The sequence below is a fragment of the Haemaphysalis longicornis genome, unplaced genomic scaffold, assembly GCF_048455015.1.
Source record: "Haemaphysalis longicornis isolate Haplotype H1 unplaced genomic scaffold, Haemaphysalis longicornis Haplotype H1 scaffold_4, whole genome shotgun sequence".
NCBI lineage: Eukaryota > Metazoa > Arthropoda > Arachnida > Ixodida > Ixodidae > Haemaphysalis > Haemaphysalis longicornis.
The window spans coordinates 101,175,826-101,192,539 of NW_027526361.1; the positions used below are offsets into that span (position 1 = coordinate 101,175,826).

Below are 16,714 nucleotides of genomic sequence, written 5' to 3' on the forward strand. Positions count from 1 at the left end.
TCGCTACTTGCGGCGGCCGCCGCGGCGAGGCGCTAGCTGTCCCTTCCGCTCTTTTCTCTTTCGCTTTTTTCCCTCCGTCGTCGCAGCTGACGTCAGTCGGGGAAATGGCGATCGTTATTGTGTGGAAAAAAATGCCGTGGCTGTGAGGCGAGCAGCGTCGCATTTTGTGCTCGGTCATCGCTGTCTGTTCGCGAATCGTCGTGCGGGACTGTGGGGACACCGTAGCGCCTTCTTCGCGGCTGTTCTCTTCGTCGGAAACAGGTGAGCGATGCCGAGTGCACCGACGTAGTTGCCCTTCAACCCTTTCGCGAGGGAGCTAATGGCTGAACGCGCCGTGCACATGTCGTGGTGGTAGCGGTGTACGACGCGGACGGGCTCCGTTTCGCGCCTTGAGGCCGCCGACAGTTGTGGTGGGGAACCGTGCGGGTGAGGTTTTGTCGCCTAGAGTCAATTTAGCGCGTTGTCATGCACGCTGTCGGCCGGCCTTGCCCGCGGACGGTAGTGCGTCCCGATATGCCTCATGAATCGCCGAAATTTGCCCGGGCCGTTGACAGCACCTTAGCCCGTGGTGTCACTCCGCGCGGCTCTCCGTTCCAGCTGTGTTTCTGTTTTCATGCCGTTTCTAACTATACTTAGGTCGGCGCTACGGTTCACGCGGTTTCCGGCGGTGTGGGCGCACGCGTGCGATTTTTTTTTTTTTTTTTGGTCCCTCTTATCGCCGCATTGGCTGGCGGCGCGTGTCAACCAACTCGCAGTGCGCAGTCATGGTCTGGCCCTGCGGAATCGCCCAAAAGTAGCAGTTTACTGGGCGTATTTGGCTTGATCCGAATCGCCGGGCTCTCGTACGCGCGTGTGTTGGCGTGATTTCCCAAATTTGACGCCGGTTCCTGCGAAAAAGTGCAATCGCGGCGCCCTTTCCCGTCGCGTCCGCTGCCTCCTCTCCTGCGCGCGCGTAGTGTGTGCTGTGCGCGATTCGTTAGCGCGGAGGCTACGCCGGCGGATTGTTTTTAAATAAAGTGGCAGAGTGAAATGTCGCTGGTAGTCGTTTATGCAAAACAGCGGGAGGAAAAAACTTTGACATCCACTCTAAATGTAAAATAGCCCGAAAATCCGCCTTCACCGCTCGGGGCGGGCTTTTTGGCGCGCACTAGCACGTGGGCAGCGAATGCTACAAGGCGGGCCCGCCTTTGGATTCCTTAGGCGTCAGTGCGATTGTTAGAAAATTCAAAGATCTATTTTGTAAATGTTTGGACGGCGGAATAGTTTGGTAATGGGCTAGCCTGTGAAGGTTACCCGCGTTTCTGGGTATTGGAATGTCAACAAAGGCAAGGAAATCGCTACTACTTGAATTTGTACTTTCCGCTGTTGCAGAAGTACAACTTCGCGGTAAAAATTTCTGGTGATAACGAACGTGTAGTAGACAAGCTGCACTCAAATAAATAGTATACACAAAGCGCGCATGCCAAATAAGATGCACAACAGGACCCTTATCTTCCAAACAATGCACAGGAAGCATTTTTTTACATTTCAAGACATGCTTGTTTATATAAACAATTTTCATTTTGTGGAACGTCACTGAAGGCAGTAGCTGCTTGCCCATTATAACGATGCCTGCAGCACAATAATGGGATGCGGCAGTTGACATGAATTTCTAGTTTACAGCACGCTTCGGACATGCTTGACGGGGCCATGAAGACAAAATACAAGTTTGTTCAGTTTCAAAGTACCATCCTGTGGTAACTCAGAGCTCCATTCCAGCCACACAAGGCGTTCCTTTAACCGTAAAACGCAAGAAATAAAACAAAAACTCAAATTTTGCTCTATGGTGACATACTATGGGTCGGCACTAACATTTTTGTCAGTGTGTTAACCGCATGTTGGCACGCAAACTGGCCTGGAAGCCCTACTCCGTCGCCCAGTGATGATTCTTGCCGGTGGCTTAGGTCAGTGGCTGCCAAGCGCGTGAACAAGATTTTGCGACATGCGAAAATCACTGGAAAGGGACTGGGAGTGGCACTACTTTATGCGTGTTTTTAATGTATCTATCATTTCTTTGAAGTTTGCGGTAATATTGGTGGTGTTATTTTTTTTTTTTTTAGTCCATCAGTCTTGTATTTTGTTTTCATGGCCTACGCTCATGCTCTAGTGTGTATGGAATGACTGGGACATCTGTTTTTTTTTTGCAATCCGTAAATTTGTTTCCTGTTTAGAAGCTTAGCTACAGGGACTGTAGATTTGTTTGTGTGAGGGCACTTTATTTGAGAAGTCTGGGAATAAGTTTTCCAACATGAATCTGAAACAAGAAGAAATGGCCCTTGCTGCTTTTCTACACCTTCGGATTGAGCTGGCCCAAAATTGTGAATGAATAGCCCCAAGAGATAGGAGACACTCGAAGCAGTGGGATATGGTCAAGAAATTGCAAAGAATCATGCTTGGGGGATTTCAGCAATGAAAGACGACTGCATTCCTTGCTTCTTAAACAGAGCCAACATTTTTCTGAAGGCATCAGGCAAAGCAGTGTTCTTGACCACCACTAAGAATGATCTGCGTACAAGTAATACGCTGCACTCCACACACTGGTCAACTTTGGTGGGAAAATTCTCGCCCAAAAGTGGCACTACACATGCACAACTGTTTTTTATTCCTTCAGAAAGATTAAATGTACTTAATGACCTTTAGTTAAACAAAATGATGGGACTGAGTCTGCAAAAAACTTTTGATACGTCATAAAGGTGCTGTGAAGACAACGTACAATGAGTTTTATCCATCTGGTGTTGTATAATACTCGGAGCACTGGTACGGCAGAAAATGATGCTGTATTTACTGAGTACTTTAAAGTGCCTGGCGGCTAGAGGAATTAGACGTGATGCAGGGAAATTAAGGTATGGGAGTTCGGAATTAGATGTTGTTCATCCCAAGTGCTAAGTGAGATACCCTGGTCCGAAAGAAATCTTTGTAAGTTGCATTAGGCGACCTGCTCCCCTATATTTTCTATGGGAGGGAAGGCCTCCATGGCACTCCCTCCATTGAAGGCAAGTTACTTTGGGGTGGCAGGGTAAGGCGCCGATTGTGTGGAGGGTAACTTGAGGAGGATATAGGCTTGCGCATGATAAATTGAGATGTTAACGGCGGCTGCATGGGTTGGAAGTTTATGTTGAATTTGCAGTTTCTCATGCACATTTGTTAGGAAGTTGGCAGGCTGAGTTCTAGATCAATTTAATTCTTTGCTTAAGTTGTTACAGTTGTGCCTAAGGGCTGTTCTTGTGGCCGATTTGGATGCAAATAGGTGTATCGGCTCGAATGTATCCTTGATAATAGGACCAGCTAGAGTGATGGACAAGAGTTTGTGTGCGGCAGGTTTGAAGCCGAATAACGAGAGAATTTTTCTTTTTTTTTCTTCCCGAATGCAGTGCATACTCCCATGTTGGGGAGCATTGATTTGAGGCTGTAGGCTGCGTTTTGTAATGCATACTGAATGGAGGTCAGGTTGGGTAGTCGTCCTTCGATCCAGTCTCGACCGCAGTATCGTCGGTGTACTTTGTCAACTTGGCCAGGGTATCTTGCTTGTGTATTTTTGTTCCGAGGGGCTCGAACTTGTTTTATGGCTTGTCAACTTGTTCAGGCCATGAAGTTTTCCGAATTGTTGCTTTCTTTTGTGTGCTTCCAGATTTATGTTCTGGCAATTATTACAAGCTATTTTCTCTTCACTTCCAACTCACTTCACACGTATAAACCACTGTTCGCTCACACCAGCTCCCGAGTAGAGCAAGTTACTCGTTGCACTTTTCACCTTTTGAGTGTGTTTATATCGAATAATAAACGGTGCTACGAAACAAAGGGCGAAAAGATGGGCGCGGCAGGCACTTGTCCCATCTGTCTCTCGTCTCCTGATTTTGTAGCACGCTTATTTATCGGAAACCAACTTGCCCAACCGCACATTATTATTTTTGTGTTGAAATCGGTCCTTTCTAAGGAATCGTGCATCATGCCATGCGTGAGCGCACTAGAGTTGAGCCTTTTTTGGTGAAACTTTAGGAGGAGGTGGCATCTTTAAATACTAGCCATAGATTTTTTAAATAAATTGTAGCATGGCATACACTACTCATCAGTTCAGTTGTTCGGTCACCTAGGGCAATTTGCTGGATAGAGTAAAGATATGAACTTTAGTTAGTACTCAGCCACAGCATTAAAGGGGCAATGATGAGAAAACAAAACCTTGTTTAATTCGAAAGAACTAGCGCTTAGTAACTCACTCAGCTTCTTTGCAGCCCTGAAGGTTGTTTCTGGGTAAAAAAAAATGAAAGAAATATTTCAAAATTTTCAAGTTTACTGCTATGTGACGTCAGCAATGGCGCAATGGAGAAAACACTAGACATAGTTATTAGCCTGTTAACTGCACATTTGTGTTCAAGTGATGCGGTCAAGTAGAACTAGAGGCACTTCTACAATAAGTTATTTCTGCAATAACAGTTGTTCTACAATAACAGTTTCTTCGAGCCAAATTGCGAAATTGTTCCGACAGCTGGTAAGGATGTTGACATGTTTTCGCGATTTTTAATCCATGACATGGTTTTGTACCTCATTTGCCATCTCCAATACTAAAATGTAGCATAGGCAAAAAGACAATTATGTAGATCAAGCAAAAAGCATTGGCACTGCAGCAAATCGAGATGCCAGTTTTGAGGTGCAGTGCAGCACTATCTGGGCGTCTTTAGTGGCCGGCTGCCCATTGCTCAAGGGGAAGGCAACCGGTTAGCGTCTGCCATGGCCTTGCAGCTTCTGCTGAGAGAGAAAGGAAACTCTTTCTCGACAGGCACGATGCAAAGTGTGATTGATAAGCGGTGCTGCTCTCGTGGGTGGGGGGAAGGGACTACGCAGCAGTTTAGTATCTGGCGGGAAGATGGAATTGTGCGTGCTATCATGGCACTTTGAATAGTCGGTGTTTGTCCGTTCGGGCTCATTCAAAAAGCCGGCGTCCACGCTAGCGTCAGCTTATCTGCCAGAAACTGACTGCGCCGAGCATGGGCCAAAGGGAAGGGAGCGCTGTATTCACGAGATGTGGTGTGCCACTGGGACCTTAGGTATGAAGGAATTGCGTGGCTCCTTAGATTTACTGCTTCTGTCCGAACTACCTTGTGGAATGTGCCCTCGACCTACATTGCTGGTGCCAAACTTGCGGATATAAAGGCAGCTTTATTAGGGATCTTATTACTGAATTGGGGCTTCTTGGTACTTGACTAGTATTCGAGGAAAGCAGTGTGTTAAAGAAGGCAGAGGAATGCGGAGAAGTGAGAGGTCCACTAAAATGAGCTGCACTCGTGGTTTGCATGTTATTTTTTTTTTTCTTCCTTAAATGCAGCAGCGTTTATTGGGCCTGTGGCGGATACATTTCTGTTTGACACAGTCTACTTGTAACAAGCCCACGTCCAATAGACCCGTATCGTGTGCTTTCTTCGGCAGTTTACTCTGTAATGTCAACAAGATTCAACTGTCACTGGCTATCTGCATGGTGGGGGGGGGGGGGGATCAGGTGAAGTCTGGTTCAAATCAGTGCTTGCAGAGGGTTCTGCTCACACTGTCTTTCTGTAACCTAATTTGTATTTAGTTGGGCGAGGAAAAAAAGAATCTTGGTACTTACTGCCTTGCCAACACTGGTTAAGAATCGTGGACAGGCCTTGGCAAAGCTTGAAAAATTCCAGTCGCTGTTTTCCTTTCTTTTTTCTGGATTGTATCGATTATGGTTGGTGAGTCAGGGGTACAATGAAATAGCTCTGTGGATTCCGTCGGCTTTGTTGGAGGTATTTTGGATCTCACTTTGACATTGATAGCTGCAAAAGGTGCTCCGGAGTCAGACCAAGGCAGCATTGAATCGGCACTATGGAAGTACAGTGTAGTTTATATGAAGTTTTTGGCTACATTGAGGTAATTAAGAGAGATTTCAATTTAGCTATGCCAAGCTTTAAATCCCTGATTTTGCTCCAAAGCAACAGTGCACTTGCTTGTAAAAAGCTATTTCCCTGAGATCTGCTTTTTAAAGCCCAGAGAGTATGCCCATCTTCCCCTCCCCTCTCTCTCTCTCTCTTTTTTTTTTTGGACAAGTGTGTTTTCACGAGCAAACATACATGTGTGAGAATGGGTGTCAGCAGGATATTATCTTGAGGGGTGCAAATGCATTGTATCGCAAGGAGAGAGGGAGATGGCACGGGGAAGGGTGCAAGTGCTGGGGGGGGGGCTTTTGCACCCCCTGCCGGTGCCCATGCATACAGTTTAAGTTTATTTTGCATTTATTACATAGCAAAAAAATATGCAGGGAGAGGGGACAGAAAGCTGACGCTATATCACCTTGACTGGTTCCCATCCCCCCTTACAAGGCAGTGAGCTAGGGCAGAGTGCAGCTGTTAATGGAATGAAATACACATCGTACAGTAGAGTAACAGATTGTGTAACGTTACTGAAAACAGCACTGATAGAAACATCAATTACAGGGATGCAGAAAGAACACGGTAAAAACACTGCTAGCTTACATATTTCTAACAAATTGCTGCAGTGACACAATTTAGGAGAGAAAGAAAGAAATCAAGCATGCAAAAAAAAAGAGAAAAAAATCAAGTAGCCCAAAATATTGAAACATAAGACAACACTATAATGTACGAAATATGAACCGTATCATGTTCAATGAGAAATAATGGGATAGCAGTCTATGACTCAGCGAAATAAAGCTATGAATTGGAAATTAAAAACTGAGCAAAAACACAACAAAATTTGAGCACATGTATTCACGTGTCACTACTGTAGTACACTTTTAAAAAACCACAATATTTATGTACAATTCAAGAATGGCACTTTATAAAATAATGCTTTAATTCGGATATAGAAATACCGTCTATGTTAACACTTTCTAAAATCATATAATTTATTAGTAGAGATATACAGTTATCAATGTTATCTAGCCCATGATTGGTTCTACAGAAAGGAACCGACCAAGTGGCTTCATTTCAAAATGTATATCGTGTATCAGGAACCTTTCTCAGGTTGCATGGTGATAGAAATGCGGTATTATTACTTTTTAAGTTTTTTTTATAACTAGCCAGCAAAAGAAAGTTGTGCAATTGTGGGACAGGTACGATATTAAGGGAATTGAAATAATCGTGCAGTGACATATCGTAGGAAACGCTTGCAACATTTCGAAGCACTTTCTTTTGAATAGAGAGAATAAGTTCTCTATGTTATTCTTTGATGTAGTGTCCCAAACCAAACCACATGCATACAAGGTAGTCTCATTAAAGCGTTTCGCATATTCAGGCAGGCTTTGCACCCGCCGTGGTGGCTCAGTGGCCAAGGCGTTGCGTTGCTGAGCACGAGGTCATGGGTTCGATTCCCAGCCGCGGCGGCCGCTTTTCTGATGGAGGCGAAAAGCAAAAACGCCCGTGTGTACGAGATTTCGGCGCACGTTAAAGATCACCAGGTGGTCAACATTAATCCGGAGCCCTCCACTACGGCGTGTCATCGCCTGCATTGCATCGGTGTGTTAAAACCGTACAATCAGTAATCAGACAGGCTTTGCCCTCAATTGAACATCAGGGAGATGAGCCAATGGAGTAAATGGTGTCTCCCCCTCTTGATGGTGGAGGGTGCAACCTGTTCAAACCGAATGCGCATTCTTTCCACAGGGTACTTGTTTGCGTCAGGAACTTGCCTTTTGATGCAACTGCATCGAAAGGCAATTCAGGAACTTGCCAGGAAAAGGCAAGTCAGGAACCTGCCGCAGTCCCGCAGCTGCAGCCATCTTATCGACGGTTGCAGGAATTCAGGAATCAAAGCTTCAACCCCAGCATTTTCTCACCTGCATACGAGAAAAGGCTGACGCCAATACGCCTCAATTTTTTGTTTCTTAGTGCCAAGTGCTTCGCTTGAACGTGAATCGTGTGACGGCGGTTTTAGTGCAGTGCAAGGGACGCAGTTTCAAGTGGTAGAAACGTGAGAAAATATGATTGCACCATTCGGATGGGAAATCGAGAAGAGCTTTCTTGAAGCTAGCGGAGAACCCTCCCGCGTAATTCTTGAAACCCTAGAAGCTTAGCACCAGGCTTATAGCCTCAAATTCGGACGTAAAGCATTGCTTGTCCACGTGCTGCAATGGTTTTTTTACGGTCCTGCGGGGTTCATTCCGGAAACGCATTCCGGCAGCTGTTGTGAACATACATTTCGTTAAAATTAGCAGCATTTATACTGAAGATCAGGTTATGTGGCATTGTCCGTTGAGCACAGAATTTTTCATTTGGGGTAAATTTGACTTGCTTTGGGGCATTGCACAGTTCTTTATCGACAGCAAATGCGTGTCATCTTTGCCAGGGCATTTAGCTGCAATGGACTTTCTTGGCGTGCTAAACTCCATTCAATTGAAGCTGCATTGAAAATTTATTTTGTGTATTACAACGATTACCCAAAGGAACTTATTCACACTTCCAGCTCCACATTGAGCGTTGTCTGTGGCATGCACTTACTGAATATGTGTGTAGCACTTACTGAATATGTGTGTAGCCTGTCCCTTGCACTTGTTCACATGTGGCATGCCTCGTAAAGGCGTTCCCTTTTCTTAAGATTCCTCCATCTTAAAAAACTGAGGTTATTTAGGCTTTCAAATCTGCACAGCAAAAGACTGGTAAAGCCGTTCTCACGTATGCCTCTCCCAACCGCCACCGTCTGTGCTACTCCCCTACCCCTGCATTCTGCTGACAAGCGTTTTAAAAGCCACGGGCAGCGCTGTTCGATGAAGCGATGGTGGTGCCACGCAACGGCGGCCCGGTCCCTATACGATTTTTATAAATGAGAACGCTTTAGGTTGCTTGTTTTGAGCAGGTTCAGTAGCCTTAATAAACGAAGCACATTGTTGAAACGAAGCACATTGTTTTGGGGTTCGCATATGGCCACTGAGTGAGTGATTTGTCAGCTTCATTGGCAGGAGCAAACGTGATAAGCAGGTGAGCATCAATCACCGGCAGGGTGTCTCTCTGCAAACATGACGGCTTTTTTTCACTCCCTTCTGGGATCTCAAAGAAAGTGGTTCCTTAGAAGTAGTGTTCCTCTTTGGAGCTTGAACTGTCCGTTTTGGTTGAGGCAGCGTCCTTCCCTGGTAGTGGGGAGCGTTCGTGGGAAATCCGGACGGGAAAAGAAAAATATGTCTGGAATCTGGTCTTCGCAGAACCGTTCTCCATTGAGCTATACTGGGAAGTTTTTATTTGAAGGTGTCAGCGACAGGTGGAGAAGCTCGTAGCCAACAACAAAAGATTCTTGGTAGTCTAGCTGCACTCTGAGTTGGGAGCATCTGAGAAAAAAGAAATTTGTCGCTGGGTGGAGGGGGGGGGGGGGGCAGTCGCTGGGATTTCAGAAATTAAAACATTGTAACAGTGTAATTGCATTTATTTCCCCCCTGCTTGCTAATAATGGTTTACTCTAAATGAGCCACAGGTAACGCTTGTGTGACAAGTGTCTGCGGTAGAGCAAGATGGAGCAAACTTTTTTTTAAGGTACTGGACATATAGTGGTTATTGCTCGCTTGTCGCATAAACTGAGCCTTATTGCATGTGCAACATTCCCTGAAAAAGTAGGGCCGATTCTTGTGACAAGGGGAGCTTGAGCAAGCCGTGAAGGCTACTCAGATATCCTCTTGTAGCCACTGCAGTGTTGTTAGCTGGAATTATATTTTTAAAAGTAGGCATTTTCCCTGTAAATTCAGACTCTTGGCCAAGCAATTCTGTAAACAAAAGTTGTTTTGCTTTGCAAACTTGCTTTTCAAAGCCACACAAATGGGAAGAATTTTTTGCGGGTTCTTTTATTTGATCTAAACTAGAGCTTATTGTGTTCCGCTAGCGCATTGTTCCCTGCCCATCATGCCCTTTGGTTGACTTTTTGAGTGGTTCGTATTGCTCCAGTTCTCCAAGTTTGCAGGGCGGGCTTCTTCCCAGGAATACTGACTAAGTGTTTCTTTCCAAGTCTCACGCAGAAAAGAGATGATCTTGCAATATTTCCAGAGAATGTAACAATTGTATCTATCTGTAATTCTGATTGCCTAAACATTTATGAAGTTGTCTCTCCTTTTCATGTGAAACTGGAAGTGCGCATTTCAGTGCTGCTGCTCGCCGCTGATTTCGTCGTTTTCAGCCGAACCACACAAAGCAATGGTTGTCAATCTGACACTTTTTATTGCCTATGGTTATGTGGATTCCGAAGTTACTGACGTTCAGCACCGACATAGACACAATGTGCTGTATTCTAAAATAGGAATAGGATGGTAGGTGGAATATGGTATTTCAAGGAAAGTCTGCGCACGTTCCCAACTTGTTGTTTGTGGTCGATGGTTACTTGATGGAAGTGCAGCTGTGTTCAAGCTTGCGCGTCAAGAAGGTGGGCTTGTCTAATAACGAGTCCAGCTTGGCTAAAGGTCGGAAACGGGGCTGGCAGCAAAGCAGTAGCAGCACTGATACTGCAGCTGTAACAAGCTAGCCAAATGCTGCAGCAGTATTTTCCAGAGTGGCTGAACCGGCATTCGAGCGACGGAACTTCTAGAAGAGCTTGCAAAATTTGCATACATGTACATCTGTGAAGTACATGCTTGCATTTCATGCTTCAAACAAGCACCTTCGAAATAATAGATTCAAATAAAATTGCTGCACTTAGCTGCTGCAGTTGTAGCTGCTGCACTAGAGTAATGTATGTTGCCCTTCTACCACGTGCATTGCGGCACACTGGTCTCCATAGGGCCGGCCTTATTTCTGTTTCATTTTTTCCTCCTCCCTTTTGCTCGTGAGCAGGAAATTGAGTGTTGCTCTTGTTGGCGGCAGGAGGTTGAAGTGGGGTCGTATCAAGTTTCGGGAGTTGCATACAAGCATGCTGTTATCTCCCACTCCGTTGCTGTTTGCATCATTTATTGTCAGATAGTGTAATCTATGGCCTTGGTGGGGGACATCATTGCTGCTTGCCTGAGAATCGAAATCTTTGCTGCAATGTGTTATCCGACGGCAACGGTGGTGGAGTAGGCCGTGGGCAGGGGCAGAAGGAACGCTGTGTGAGGATAGACTTGTTCTGCTAAGAACAGCGAGGGCAGTGTATAGGTGTAAGAAACACGGAGCTGAATGTGGAGGCGATGTACTTTTTTGTCAAGCTTGTACTCCGTTGTGTGGGGCTTAAGTGATTGATCAAATTGTGGTCTAACGGAAGCACATTGACAGGACACAAGTGGACTTGTCGTCGGAATCTTATAGAAAAAATTTGGTGTTGGTTGTCGGCGCCATTAACGGTTTCACTTCCACTCCAGAGACAAGTCCGAGAACTTCCCCGAGCACCCCTCCTATCACTCGCGCCAGCTATGGAAAAAGGCCCTAAGCATGTAGAGGTTGTTAGGCTTTTAACAAAGGGAGCACATGGTTTTGTAATCTTCGGAGGCCTTGGAGTTGCGATGCCTTATCTGAGTAGTGGATTGTTGGCACATAAGGTGCACACGCTTTTTGAAACCCAGAAAAAATTGGACTAGAATTGTGATAAAGGTGACAATGATAAGTCAGCTTATCTTGGCTGCCTGACAAGTGATGAAACACGAGGGAAGTGCCGCTGGAAGTGTTTTGCTTCTTGGACAAGGTACACACATGTCAAATTACATTTTCAAGCACCAGCAGTGAAGGAGACATTGTATCTGTCTGTAAAACAGAAGGGATTTGTTTGTGTTTATTGCATGTAGGTGCTGTTGCGAAGGGGCTTTTCGTACCATTCATGTCGTGTTGTAGACCATAGCTTGCAAATCCTTTTGGAGCATCAACGAGGAGCCTGGGCCAAACTTAACGGTCGGGAAGGTGACATAAGCAGCTTAATGCATGATCTGTGTACGGAGAGCTTCCACAATGTGGGTGTGGTTTCCTAAGCGCGCTGAAGAACTGCTCGGTGGGACGCTGAAATAAGCTACGACATGTGCACAGCTAACAGTGATGGAGGCTAGAGACTTGCACAGGGCACCTTCACCAAGAGTCTAGTAGATCGTGGTGTAGAGCAGCACATAAGGCCGCTGCACTGGGTAGTGGGATAAAGCAGAAAAGCTACATAAAGAAGAGCTACAGCAGGTATTCTTTTAGAGCTTGCCTGCCATGTGTGTCAGGCTGGCACTTTGAGGGGTAAGCATCAGCCTTGCTCTCTTCTGCATCAGTCCCCCTTGTGTTTGATTGCGGAGGAGGCAGAATGGGTGGTGCAGTGGAAGATGAAAAGGCTTGGTCTCGTTCTCTGAGAGGTCTATAGCAAATAGCCAGCTGATTCGTACCAGTGCCCAAGGTGGTGTAAAGGTCTTCTACCCCCTGCCTATGTGCATGCGAGAATTAGCATCAGAGGGCCAGGGACCTGCTCACCAGCTTTGCTGGTGTTCTTGAGTGGATGGTCTTCCTAAGGAGGCAATCTGCCTATTGAAGTGTGCTCGTTATCGAACATACCCCATTACACCCGCCTCACATTTTAGCTGAAAACTTCAGTGCACTTAAGTTTCTTACCGATGCCAATTATGTTTACACCTCACTTATCCCGCGTAGTCACAACGTGGCCGTCTACGCAGCCATCCTTGTTGTCTTCTAATTCGCTTTACTTTTACTCGTGCTCACCGATTTCCGTGTTCACCTTTGCATCTCTCTTACCTGACCGCCTTTCTGGTACTCTTTGCCCTAGTTAGCCTAGCGGCGTTAAACGCCAACCGGCGTCATGGTCCTGCGCTCGCTCTCCACGCAGGAGGGAGGTGCCCCCTGCCACCCCCGTTGTCCGCGTGAGCCGAGCGGCGGCAGTGGGAGCGGGAGGATGTCCCTGTGGGGCCGGCTGCAGGAGCTCCCCGGGGAGCTTCTGCGCCAGTGCCAGCTGGCGTACGGCGAGCACTTCCCCATGGAGGTGCGTTGCGCGCTGGCTGCCTGGATCGAGGACAAGCCCTGGCAGGAGATGGACCCCGAGAGCCCCGCCTTCGAGCTGTACGCGCCGGGCCTGGTGGGCTCCCTGCTCGAGGAGCTGCAGCGCAAGGCCGCCGCCGAGGAGAACTTCGTCATGCGCCTCAAGCTGCTCGAGGCGGTCTCCTCCTTCAAGCAGAACTACGGCCACAACCCGGGCGCCCTCATCCGCGTCATCAAGAACTGCCTCGCCACCGAGATGCGCATCGTGCAGCAGGCCGAGAACTGCCACCGCAGCAGCAGCCTGTCTGCCGCGCACGTGCCCCACGACGCGCACACCGAGATCACCCAGCAGCTCGACAAGCTGCGCAGGCGCACACAGGTACGTCACGTGCGGAGCAAGGATTGGGTAGTCTCTGAGAGAGGAGGGGTTTTTGAGGGCTCCTTTGCTCTGCGTCGAACTGCTGCATGTGCGTGCCAGCTTGGGATGCAGTCGGCCACACGCTCAGCTGGAACGTAGATTTAACAATATCTCGAATTTTTTATTGAAAAACTGTCCAAACAAATGTGAAGTACTTAAGGCCCTCCTTAAACTTTTGAGAAATGTAGCAGTTGTGATTAAATCACCTTACGCCAAGGCAGGAGGAGACGATGAGTGGATAAAGCATTGCTTCTGCAATAGTGTTTCATACAGTAATAACTAGAGAGGAATCTGGCAGCTCGATCATCTGCATTGACTGGTAAAAGTGGATTCAGATTGCCACTCGATGGCCTCGCGGAAAGTACTGTGGATTAGATCGTGCAGCCAGTTTCGTTATCATCGTGGTCTTGCACCAAACGCCTTTGTCTATGTGGGGTGTTGGGAAGAAGCGTTCAGAAATGTTTTTCCTTGAACTGAATGTCGCATGTGCTGACGGCGTGCTGAGAGGAAACGTTCAATTACGAAAGTTGTGAATTGGGTGCATTATCAATCAGTGGGTTATCAAAAGCGCAAATGACAGCTCTGTATGTGGTGCATTTGCCTGCAATTAGGATTTGCGGTGCCGCTCATTTGGCAGAGCAATGTATTTTCGAAGCTAAGATGGCAAACTGCTTGGGACAGCCACATTTTTTGTTCTGCCGGCTCCTATGGTGTAGACCAGCCGGACCAGCTGCCAAGAGGAACACAGCTTGATGAATGACACTAATTTAGGCTAAAATAACTTCTCCGAATGTAAACAGTTCCTTTCTTTTTTTAGAGGTACCAAATATTTTTTGAAAAACAAAAACTGCAAGCGCTGAAACTTTTACAAATAGTTGTTAGAGAAGACCACGCCCCACTGTAGTAGGTGGTAAATGGCAAACATACTCCACAAACCTTATCTAAACACGTCGTTTCATATTTGTACAGCACCAATTTTTAGCCACTAACTTGTGCACAATGTAATTTGTAAAAAAGCGAACCACGCAACAAGTGCTTTTCTGATAAAAAAACATTATGTGCAGTCAAGGCGCGTTTCAAGCCAACGCATTCCGGTTCCACGTCTACCCAACGTTCCCATGGAAGCGTAACCACTGTTTTGAAGTTGCGTTACTACTAGCGCCAGATTCCTCACTAGGTATTATTGTATGAATAGACTCTATGGCTTTAGCTAAGACGGTGGATGACTGTAGTTAGTGGTGCAAGCTGAGGCAATTTCATTTACAGCTGAACCTGGTTATAGCGAACACTGATATAGTGAATTATCGGATATAGCAAATTAAATATGAAGTTTTTGGTCACGCTTAATTTCAATGACGCCTATTCTTTTTATAACGAAACTGAAACCTCAAGAACCGTGCGGTATCGGCTATAACGAAGAAATATTTGGTTCCTGCAGGGCTCAAAACTCGGCAGCTAGAATATTAAAAGCAAAATTTACAAGAAGTGAGAGAAAACAAGTTTTTTTTAGTAGCTTAAGGCCCTTTATTGCATGGACACTGAAAAACTTCATTCCGCTCAGACTGTGAAAAGTCACCAGGTGAAGGCCACATCCTCCTCCAAGTAAATAAGAACGCAGGCCAGTTTTGCCGAACGAACTTTGTTCTTTTGTAATTTAATGTTCTCACGTTCTTGTCTGTTTAGTTTGAAATGCCACGAGGAGACAGATAAGGCCTGCCTCGTTTATAGCGGGTTCGAAGCCTAGAACAATGCGCTTTTTATGTAGGATTGTTGTGCGAGCCAGATTGCTGATTTATTAGAGCCGATTTTTACCTCTACGGTTATAAAGAATATTGGATATAACAAACTAATTCACTGCGCTGACACTGCTTCGTTATAATGAGGTTCGACTATGTTTTTAAACTGCATATGCATGCCATTTCGAAACAAAATAGATTTTTCTCCAAATTTTTGACTGCCCAAAATCTCTAGTCGTACTACAAGGCACTGCTTTGCTCTGCTACATATCGCCCATCATCATGACGACTGATGCACCAGCATCTTGGCCACCGTTGGTTGTTCCGGTGCAGTGATGTCGATTGAGACGTCTTCCTAACAGTGTGTCTGTCTGCGCGAAGGTCTCTGACGTCTGCTTTCCTTCCTTACCCCTCTTCCCAGGAGACGGAGGAGGATCTGCGCCGCATGATCCAGATGCAGGAGTCCTTCGTGATCCAGTACCAGGAGTGCCAGAAGCTGCAGGCGCACTACCAGCAGCTCTCGTCGCAGCCCAGCGCCCAGGCCAACGTGGAGCTGCTCAACAAGATGCACAACGAGACCAAGGCCATGGAGCAGGCCATCCGGCAGAGGGTCAACGAGCTGCGGGACATGCGCATCGTGAGCCCCCGCTTCTCCTCTTCCCTCTCTCCCTCTCTCTGTTGGTAGCCTAGCTTCGGGGAACGCTCGGACGCCTTTATTTGCAGCACTACGCCTGCAGACTCTAGCGAAGAATGGCCTGTGGGCTGTGTAAGTGAAAGAGAGAGAAGGATAAGTGGGTATGCACGTGTGGAGGAGGAGGAGGAAAAGGTGCGGAGGGGGGAGGAGGATGGTGGTGATGGTAGCTGGGCGATTGGAAAGAGACTGATTCGCATGCAAGTACGTCATAAGGGTAGGGCTTTTGTAACCTGCCCTTAATCAACTGCGCAGGCCTTTGCGGACAAGCAGCAGGACACCTCCATGCAGCTGGGTGCGCTGCAGACCCAGGTGCTGGATGACGAGCTGATCAAGTGGAAGCGGGCGCAGCAGCTGGGGGGCAATGGCACCCCCTTCGAGAACAACCTCGACCAGATACAGGAGTGGTGAGCGGCTTTGCTTTCTCTCTCTCTCTCTCTCTCTCTCTCTCTCTCTCTCTCTCTCTCTCTCTCTCTCTCTCTCTCTCTCTCTCTCTCTCTCTCTCTCTCATTATTGATCTTATTGTCTTTCTCCACCTCTTTCTCGGGGGACCAGCACATCTGGCTGAGTGGTGGTGCCCAGTCTTGGTGTTGTCGTGCTGCGCTGTCTAATGTAGATGCCACTCAAACAAGTGCTTGTAACTGCTTACCTCAAGTAGAGGGCATGCCCCGAGAGCTCAGCATGGTTTTGTCTCCAGGTTTTTGTATGCAGTGGAGCCCCAATAATGACTTTTAAGGAACCGCGCGAAAGCGTCATATAGATACTGGGCTAATAGACGGTTGCACGCGGCAGGTGGGCTAAGAACGTATTTAAACCACTGTATTTAGCATGTTCTCGCGTAATTTGTGAACCTTTAGCTAAAATCCCAAGTTTCTAAAAAAAATTCACAGCATATCCACGGGGTGAATGATGATGAGTGGGCGAAGCTCCTGAGGGGAAATCATCGGTAAAACCGTGACTC

At 46.8% G+C, this 16,714-nt stretch overlaps 1 protein-coding gene across 6 annotated transcripts in view; it reads left to right on the forward strand.

Moving 5' to 3' along the window:
- The window catches only part of Stat92e (Signal transducer and transcription activator Stat92E), a 158,529-nt gene that overhangs the window by 91,134 nt on the left and 50,681 nt on the right, over positions 1–16,714 (forward strand). For 5 of the 6 annotated variants that reach the window (XM_077707421.1, XM_077707416.1, XM_077707419.1 and 2 more), the window contains exons 3-5: positions 12,760–13,287; positions 15,484–15,699; positions 16,009–16,160. In XM_077707421.1, coding sequence (XP_077563547.1) covers positions 12,826–13,287; positions 15,484–15,699; positions 16,009–16,160 — 830 coding nt within the window. In that variant the 5' untranslated portion in view covers positions 12,760–12,825. Of the gene's footprint in view, positions 1–70; positions 262–12,759; positions 13,288–15,483; positions 15,700–16,008; positions 16,161–16,714 lie in introns of those variants that run through there. The other variant, XM_077707420.1, reaches the window with a different exon arrangement.